The sequence below is a fragment of the Lolium rigidum genome, chromosome 6 (assembly GCF_022539505.1).
Source record: "Lolium rigidum isolate FL_2022 chromosome 6, APGP_CSIRO_Lrig_0.1, whole genome shotgun sequence".
Lineage (NCBI taxonomy): Eukaryota > Viridiplantae > Streptophyta > Magnoliopsida > Poales > Poaceae > Lolium > Lolium rigidum.
This window is the reverse complement of record NC_061513.1, coordinates 98,979,312-98,989,175: the sequence shown is the minus strand read 5'-3', so window position 1 is coordinate 98,989,175 and position 9,864 is coordinate 98,979,312. Positions and strand designations below refer to the sequence as shown.

General features: G+C 47.4%; 1 protein-coding gene across 1 annotated transcript; it reads left to right on the top strand.

Moving 5' to 3' along the window:
- Nucleotides 1-6,208: 6,208 nt before the first annotated feature.
- Nucleotides 6,209-7,559, top strand: LOC124665414 (probable aquaporin TIP2-2). Its single transcript, XM_047202827.1, has 3 exons — nt 6,209-6,422; nt 6,531-6,778; nt 6,895-7,559. Exons 1-3 carry the CDS (start codon nt 6,293-6,295, stop codon nt 7,264-7,266), a joined length of 750 nt encoding a protein of 249 aa, XP_047058783.1. The 5' UTR covers nt 6,209-6,292; the 3' UTR covers nt 7,267-7,559.
- Nucleotides 7,560-9,864: the final 2,305 nt, after the last annotated feature.

Below are 9,864 nucleotides of genomic sequence, written 5' to 3'. Positions count from 1 at the left end.
GATCCGCCAAAGGAAAGGAGCCGATCCAGCCGGCAAGGTGCAGGAAGAACTGAAGAAGCTCGGGGGGCAGCTCACCTTGAAGGCTCTCTGCCCTGGGAAGCCGATTTATGTGCAAATCGGCTGGTTCTGCATAAAAGGCTCCCTCGGGCATAATCAAGCCCAGGTCCATACAGCTAATTTGCGTATCCTCGTCTCTGTTTTGCCTTGGCTGAGACTCGGGGGGCAACAGGCCTGGTAGATGCTCCATTGAGGAACCGATTGGGGTACCATCGGCTGACCTTCGTCGCAACCTTCTTCACAAAATAATGAGCGCTCGCTAAAAAGGATCGCTGAAACCGGTGGGAGAAATTTAAGGGCTCTCTTGGAAATCCCACAGTATCTACCGGAAAGAGAATCATCGGTTGAAGAATGGAAGGGTAAATGTCGAAGGACCGATGCGTTGCTATCGGCTCGTTACGCATTGGCAAAGGGGACGAATCGGCAAGATCAGTATGAGAGGAAATCGGCTAAGATAAGCTAAAAGGAATCAGCAAAATCAGATTGGGGAAAGTTCTTCATTGATAGATTTCTTACATAAGGAGCTGATTGCTCTCAAAAGGAAGTACTAGGGGATACATGGCCCCATCTACTGCTACCGGGTCCTATGCTAGATGTCCTATCTACGGGCCGTCGCTGCCCTCGCCGTCGCCGTCGTCGCCGCTGTCGGCGCTACTCCCGGCAGGCTCGTCGTCGCTCCAATGGCCGCCGACCGGGCCCTCATTGTCCTCGTCTTCTTCGTCAGCATCGTCATCGTCACTGTCGAAGTCGCTGAGGTTTCCCGGCCAAGGGCAGAACCGCTTGGCCGGAGGCTCGTCGGAGGAGGTGTCGTCCTCCTCCTCCTCCTCCTCCTCTTCTTCCCCCTCCTCCTCCTCGGGAGAGGGGAAGTCACAGGAGAAGCGATCGTCGTCGCTCTCCTCCTCCGTTGTCCCATCGGCGAGGAAGCGGAGGTCGCTTTCCCCGTCGGTCAAGGACTTGTCGTCCTCTGACCAAAGGGAGAAGTCATGGCTAGACTCCTCCCCGGCCGCAATGGCGCGGCGGATGTTGGCTGCGTGGACCTCCGCCGGGTTCGGCTCCGCGTCGCGCTCGCGAGACGAAGAGGACTGGGTGGAAAGATCCGATGAAGCAGAGGAGGAAGAGGACATGGTGGCGCAGGAGGGCTTTTGGACTGCTAATGCGAAGAAGATGCAGGAATAAACTGTGCGGAACGGTTAAATAAAAGGGGATATAGTGGAAGTTCAATGCCACGAGCAGCTTCCGAGGAAGTGGTGCCTAAAAAAAACCGCCAGGTCACGCGGAGAAGTTGAGAAGGCAGGGCATCATGATGACGGATACTGCAACGGTTCTGCCACGACATGACCCGACGAAAGAAGAGCGTAATGATTTTGGAAATGTCATTTCCAAAACCAGGGGGGCATGTGTTATCACCAGAATTTGACCGAGTCAGAGGTGGGCCGTGATCAAGATGGACGTGAAGAATATATATATAGAAGAAATACGTGAATCGGCCTTTTATACCAAGTTGGGCTTGTTTGCCCATGTATCTGTAACATATTAGATCGCATCTTAGTTTAGAAGTTAGAATCTTACTCGTGCACGGTTTGGTGCACGCCCACATTAGAAAGTCCCCTGGACTATAAATATGTATCTAGGGTTTATGGAATAAACAACAACCAACGTTCAACCACAAACAAATCTCGGCGCATCGCCAACTCCTTCGTCTCGAGGGTTTCTACCGGTAGCACCATGCCGCCTAGATCGCATCTTGCGATCTAGGCAAAGCACAAGCCTGCCCATGTTGTTCATGCGTTGCTCGTATCGAAGCCTTTTTGATGGCGAGCAACGTAGTTATCTTAGATATGTTAGGGTTAGCATTGTTCTTCATATTACATGATATCGTAGTGCAACCCTTGCATGTCTAGCCGCCCTTACACCTATCTTAGGTGTAGGGCGGCACCCCGCTTGATCATAGTTTAGTAGATCCGATCCGTTACGGTTGCTCCTTGTTTCATCAAGGATTAGTTTAACATCCGCAATAGTTAGGCCTTACAAAGGGTTGGAGGATCCAGCGGCGTGTAGGGTGGCGTTTGCTAGCCCTAGAAAGGATGTTCCGGGATCAACCTCGTGTTGGTTTTTAGGCCCTGTCTAGGATCGGCTTACGGTCACCGTGCGCGAGCGCGAGGCCCAATCGTGAGTAGGATGATCCGATTATGCGGTGAAAGCCCCAAATCGTCGTAGATCTCATCGGCTTTACCTTGATCAGCAGGACCACCATATATTCGGACACCTCGTCCGAATCATGGGTGGATCGGCTCTTTGAGCCGATTCACGGGATAACCCGAGAGCCGATCGAGGCTCGTATTTAACGTTTACGTGTGTGCCCCGCAGGAAACTAAGCGAGGCATCATCCACACCTTCCCCGACTGGTATAGGTCGGTGGCACGCCCTTGCAATTAGCATCGGCGCGTGCGACCAGGAGGCTTTGCGGGCCGTCGCTCTGAGGGACTGGGGCCAGCCGCAGCCCTAGTTGTTCCCGGCTCTACCGTGTTGCCCGTCTCTGCCCGCCAGGGGGTTCTGACGTCAACAGTTTTCTCCTAGGTGTCTTTAGGAGTTAGAGGAATCAAGTGGTTGGAATCATTGCATGCAACGGGTGTTCAGTGATAAACTATAGGACCCTATTTTCTCGGTCAATCGTGTCTCTTCTAGCTCGATCCAGAAAAGAAGGTTTTATTCAGGCTACTTAGTGAATCGTACGAAAAGTGAACAATTTTGAAACACAGAATAGTTAGCTAGTACTAGCAATAATCCAAAGAGAGGCTAGCTAGGACAGTAGCATTCCAAGATGCATGTGCAACAACAGTGAAACTTATATTCTCGCATCCATGTCGACCGAACGGATTGAATTACAAAGCTCACACTACTCGAAAAAACGTTATTGTTGAGTACTTGAGTATCGAGCTGTTTGCCGGGAGTAATACTTTCGGAACTCGGCTAACAACTCCTTTGCAAAACACTCCGCAAAGTCTTAGAAAACACTCGGTGAATAAAGCGGACTCAGCAGAGAGCAAGAAAAACACTCGACCTAATGGCTCTACATTTTTTATGGTGCTCCTCGACTACCATGTCTCGATTTTCATGATGAAAATTCAAGATCTGCCATTCATTGGTTGGTTGTACCTAGCAATGGTTTGCTTATAACATTGTTATAGAAGCTTAGACATTCATCGAGGTGAAAATCCAAAATCTTATCGGGCGACAACAATGTTGGTGCATTATTTTTTTCTTAGAGTCGTTGCTTTTGGAGAATCTCGAGTGTACTTAGGATGTTGTCTTTGGTGGTGGTTAGAGGGCTGTTGTTGCGAGTATTTCATCACCGTGATAGAGTCTTAGCCTTTTTTTTTCTCTCTTGTTCATTTTTTCTTCGTTGCGTGCAACCTTGATGTCTTTAGACATCTAGTTAATGCAGAGGTTAATGTAATTCTTATCTTTCCGATATTAATATATTTTTCTTATCAAAAAATGCGTCTTCTTCTGGCCAGCGTAAACTATTTTGAGACCTCCAAAGTAGAAACCATAATAAGACTTGTCTGATTCTAAACTCAGACTGATAACAAAATTCTTTCCTACTCCAAATAATGCAGCTAACTATTTATTCCATATGCGCGATAACATTCTCTAGAACGTGGAGAGCGACATGTGATCGGCTAACAACTGATCGCCATTAATAATCACCCTAATCCAGAGCTCGCACTTAAATTAAGTAACCTCTCGCTCATCTAGTCGTCTCCTCATCCTTTTGTCAGCTATAGGGAAGAGAGAACCCGACGTACCGCTGTCATGTTACGCATGCATGCACGGCCCTGTTCTCTCTCTAATTGTATCGCGTACTGCCCGGTGGGCCCACCCACGAGCAGGTGCGGCAGAGTGGTCGGCTACAGTGGGTCCCACGAATGATTGACACGGACCTCCGTCTCAAGCTCTCCAGACGTTTCCGAGTATGGCATTTGGGCGCGACAAGCACAGCTGGAGGCCTGGAGCGCCGGCATTGGATAAGAACGGAGGTGTGTGCGCCACGTCGGCCATGTGATATTTCCTCTCACCCGGCAGTGATGCAAAAACGAAAAGAAATTAGTCGAAAGTGCAAGTTCAAATATAGTGAAAGTTGGTACTCCCTCTCATATATATTAGTTGTCACTAATATACTAATATAGATGTATCTAGATATATTTTAGTTCTATGTACATTCATATTAGTAGTAAATAATATGAATCGAAAGAAGTACTCATATTCAATTTAATTGACTACTTTAATGGTTATATGTGTACACATAGTTTTGTCATTGCGGCTTGAATTAAAATTATGGAAGATCTTTCGTTGATATTCACATATTTATGGTTTGATGGATTCAAGAAAAAAAGTTTGCGATTTGACATCTATCTTTGGCCGCCTTAAGATAAATACAAGATAGTGTCATGAAAGAAAAGAGAGTTTGAAGGCGTAAAAAAATTAGTCATTTTTTAGACTTTATTTTGTAATCATGGGAGACATTTTGTATATCTCTATCATATACTATTTATTACTATGAATATATGTATTTGTGTAAAAAAAACTAGCCAAAGTTGTGTCAAAAAAATGACACAGTAGGGAGCCTTTCCCTACTGTATTTGTGTCAAAAAAAATTACTATGAATATATGTGGTATTGATTGTGAAAAAAAAAACTAGCCAAGAGTTACCTCGGTTGTTTCATCTGTCGGTTCACGACGCGCTTTGTGTGGTCGCTCAGCCAAGTACTTGCTACTCCGCGGGCGACATTGCTCATCCCTGCGTCCTTTACCAGTTCATGCTTCTCCTTGCTTCCTGTGCTGCTCCACATTGTTTCTAGGCGTCTTCTCACCAGGGTCGCCGATGTTGCAACTTTCTCTGTGCGCCACCGCCCGCTTCGCCAGCTGCCATGGATAGATAATACGCATGAGGCTAGCTTCTACTCTGCTCCGTCCTAGATTTTGGGCAGTTCACACACACAAAATCCAGACGAGAGCCACTGCCTCGCATTCCAGGCGCTAGGGATAGAATATTTGTGAGGCCATGAGGCCGTTCATCATTTTTGTTTATCCTCCTCTGTTCCTCGGTGCCAGGCTGACACCCACTACTCCTTCCACCATATTTTTTGTTGGGGCTCTCCTCCCGCAACAGTCGATTGAAGGAGACGGCGACTTTGTCATGGAGATCTCCCACACACACCACCAGACTTGACGCTTTGAGGGAGGATTTGGATGGGTTTCATCCGATCTGGCTTCGATGGATCTCCGATGCGGGGAATTCGTGGCCATCAAGCTCAAATCGGCCATGTCACTGCATCCATGGTCGTTGGGGAAGGTCAATTTTGGGGAATTTTGTCGATATTACAAACGGTATTTCTATTTCCTACATGTCTCCATAGTTTTTTTTTTGTGTAAGTATAGGCAAATTGTTACAAAAATATGTAAGCTACAAAGAGATTGCACCAACGTTACATGCATGTTACTATAATGTTGGATAAGTTATGAAAAAAATGTTGCATGTATTGCAGAGAAATGTTGCAGAAAAGTTTCACATTTTTTAAATGCTACATACACTGGAAAAAGTTACGTTAGGATTTCTTTTGGCAGCACACCTTGTTGTAGCTATAGCCGGCTGACGTCTAGCGTTAGCCTTGTTTTAAACATCTAAAAAGTTCATTGTTTTCATCCTGGTCCCCGATGCATATGCTCACGGGAGACAAAACGAACATGAACCCCTCCCACCAAGTTACTTTATAACTTAAATCACAAAAGTAAAATTTTCTATTTTACTTTCTCTTTCCATAAAAGGATGTCTAAATTTTGTTTAAATCTGGATGTATCTAGATTCTATTTAGTATTCAGATACATCCACATATTTGCTAAGTTGTGAGATTTATTTTTAAACGGAGGAGGTATTTTATTTAATATTATAAGCAGGCTTGCTTAGCATGATGAACCAGTACATGATAGAGCAATAAATTAACTCCTTAATGGCTAATACTATCACTAGTGACATGCACAAGGTCATATTGGATCAGCATTATGCACAAATCCAAAACTAAAAATAGCTACTCCCACCGATTTTTTTTCATATTTTTAAAACCGGAGAGCCGCTCAAGCCACCTATAATAAGAGCTCACTCGGTTCTGTGATCCGTATTCTCAGCCATCTCTTCTCTTCTCCTCCCCACTCAGTTCCGACGATCCTAACCAAGATGCCGGGCTGCATCGCCTTCGGACGCTTTGATGACTCCTTCAGCCTTGCCTCTCTCAAGGCCTACGTCGCCGAGTTCATCTCCACCCTCATCTTCGTCTTCGCCGGCGTCGGCTCCGCCATCGCCTACAGTGAGTTTCTCTGTTTTAATTACCGCGCATGCATGCTCTGGTCGTATGGTTAATGTTCACGACGATGCGTACGACCGCGTGTTCCTAATGAACTGAACAAAAATGCAGCCAAGGTGAGCGGCGGCGCGCCGCTTGATCCGTCCGGGCTGATTGCGGTGGCGATTTGCCACGGGTTCGGGCTGTTCGTCGCTGTCGCCGTCGGTGCCAACATCTCTGGCGGCCACGTCAACCCCGCCGTCACCTTCGGCCTCGCCCTCGGCGGCCAGATCACCATCCTCACCGGCATCTTCTACTGGGTCGCCCAGCTCCTCGGCGCCATCGTCGGCGCCGTCCTCGTCCAGTTCTGCACCGGCATGGTACGTAACCTCGAGCAGCTCGATCTGAATTTTCCGGCCGAGAGCTCGGAAAGGAAACCAAACACGGCAATACCTAACACGCACTTGGGCTTCTGATTGTTTCTTTTCACGTACAGGCGACCCCGACACACGGGCTTTCCGCCGGCGTGGGCGCTCTTGAGGGCGTCGTCATGGAAGTCATCGTCACCTTCGGGCTCGTCTACACCGTGTACGCCACCGCCGCCGACCCCAAGAAGGGATCCCTCGGTACCATCGCCCCCATCGCCATCGGGTTCATCGTCGGCGCCAACATCCTCGTCGCCGGCCCCTTCTCCGGCGGGTCCATGAACCCTGCTCGCTCCTTCGGCCCCGCCGTGGCCAGCGGCGACTTTACCAACATCTGGATCTACTGGGCCGGCCCGCTCATCGGCGGTGGCCTCGCCGGCGTCGTCTACCGGTACATGTACATGTGCGGCGACCACACGGCCGTCTCCGGCGGCGACTACTAAGCCAGACGACGAGCTGAAGGGTGTGTGCGCCCAGTCACACAGTCTGTCCATCGTTGTTTGGTTTCCATAATGTCGGGAACATAAAAAAGTGCGCGCGTACGTGGTGGTCAGTCTCGCGAACGGATGTGAAGATCGTCATGTAGTTTGGTTCAGATCGAAGCCCTGGGAGGCTGTGGATGATGCATGTTCCCTATCTGTACTGTGATGGATGTCGTGAACTTGTTGGAGTTTCAGAATTCTTCAGTCGAATTTCCTTATGCGATTCAATAAGAACATTTCGGTTGTTTAATGCACATTTGAGATTTTGGTGTGATCATGATTTGTTTGTGTTACTATTTGTTATCTCCCATTATATCCCTCTTGCAGATATGCTCTTTGCAGTCTTGGTGCTGTCTCACATGTCTGTGTATCTGTGTAGCAGCAGTGAACATACATGGCTTTGAGTGGTACAGCGTGCTGTATGGGGATGGGGTTACCAAGAGCAAACATGATCTCGCGATTTTTTTATAAATAATACATTTTTTTCTTTATTTTCAGAAATAATATTAGTTTTCGATTATTTGCATAAATAATACACCGTTGGGGAAACGGAACCCGATTGGACGGAATCGGGGTAGAGCAACCCGATTAATCCCTATCGGGATAGCATAGCCCGATTCTGTGGGCTACCTGGAGTTTGCTTTTATGCTTTGTAGTAATCGGGTTTGTCTAACCCGAAAGGAATTTATTGGGAACTAGTAACCCGAAGCAAGAAAGGCTATCGTGTTGCAGTGAATCTATCTTAGCCTGAGCTGGGCTAGCTACTTCCCTGTCGCTGTTAAGAGAGCAGCAGCAACTACTCACGCCAGCAGGAACTACTCACGCCACCAAAGGCAGCAATTAGTAGTGCATCTTCAACGGGGCGCGCATTTTGAACGTCTAAAATATTCACGCGCGTTTGTTTGTGTCGGCTTAAATGATCGAAATCGATCGTGCGTTCGTTTGCGTCGGGTGGCTCCAGCGGCACGACGCATTTTTTTTGTTTTGACATTTTTTCAACATAAAAACATAATTTACATATTAAAAGAAAGGAAAATAAAATATAAAACCTAATAACGCCGGCGCCTACTCGCCTGGCTCCGGTACCGGCCACGGCCAGTTGGCAAGCCGGCGGTGGTGGAGGTTGAGCGGCCCAGACCGGTGGTGGAGGTTGAGCGGCCCACGCCGGTGGTGGAGGTGGAGGCGGCGTCATCCCGCTAGAGCTAATAGCTGACCATTTTAAACCCACGCAGACGCAAACGGAGACTCCCGCACGCAAACCGCTCCGCTGGAGATGCCCTCACAGCATACTGCATGTTTGCATCCTCGCGCGCCCATAGCTAGCCTGGTCATGTGCCGAGCTGTGCAGACACGAAGAGCTGGTGAGTGAGCTTTATTGCACGACGTGCGGCGATGCTCCTATTCGGCTTACTAGTTCCCGACAAAAAAAATTCGGGTTAGAGAACCCCGATCAGTGTAAAGGATAAACACCAGCTCCATATGATTCACAGGAATTGGTAGAAATCGGACTATACTACCCCGATAGGGATCAATCGGGTTGCTCTACCCCGATTCCTTTCAATCGGGTTTTTTTCCCCGACGGTGTATTATTTCTGCAAATTAGCGAAAACGAGTATTATTTCTAGAAATAAAGAAAAAAATGTATTATTAAAAAAAAATCGCCATGATCTCTTTGCAATCTTTGGCTGCTACAAGGCCGTTTGATATTCAGATATGCAGGTATACTGAAAGAAGCCAAAGCCAAAGCATGTCTTTCAGGTCTGAATTTTGCCGCGAACCACCTAAAACAAGCCTACAATTCTGGAGTTGCTGTGGTTGCTGTTGTAAATGACAGAAGTTCAGATGAATATGCGACATCTACCAGATTTATAAAGTCTGAAGACAAACAAAACTATTAATTGCTGTGCATGGTTGTTCAGCTCTGCAAAATATGAAGGACTGTAAAGCTTGTCGTTCCAACATGTATGCTGTGATCTAGATTTTTTTATAAAAAAAATAAAGGGAACCTGCTTCATTACCAAAGCAACAGTTTACTGCACTTGTCGATTACAACGTTTTCAGATCACCAGGAATCCACACTACGTAGATGCAACCAAAAAGTCAACCAAGAACCAAAGGAAACATGCATGAAACGCCCAGCTTTCCACCCTTAAGCAGAGCCCACACACAAACGTTCTTGATTAAGATTATGAACTGTCAATTCTTTGACATAGTGGCGCCCAACCGGCCTCTAGCTGTACTGAAGGGTTGCTGAGTTCACACTGCTATAAACGCGACAAGCAATAACAAAGTACAAAAAAGGAAATCGTAGCAGGAGACACGAGATTTTAATGTGGAAAGCCTCTCCAACACAGACGGGAGAAAATCACGGGCGCCAACCAGCAAAATTTCACTACATCAGGGAGTGTTTACAAACGTTATGGGTTAGCTTATAATCTGATAAACCCTAGCCGGCGGCTGACAAGAGGTATATATAGGCCGTGATGATGATCCGGACCGTGAGGGGGCTACGCCCCCCTCCCCCTCTTTCCCTTGCATCCCCTGACGACGGGTCTCGTT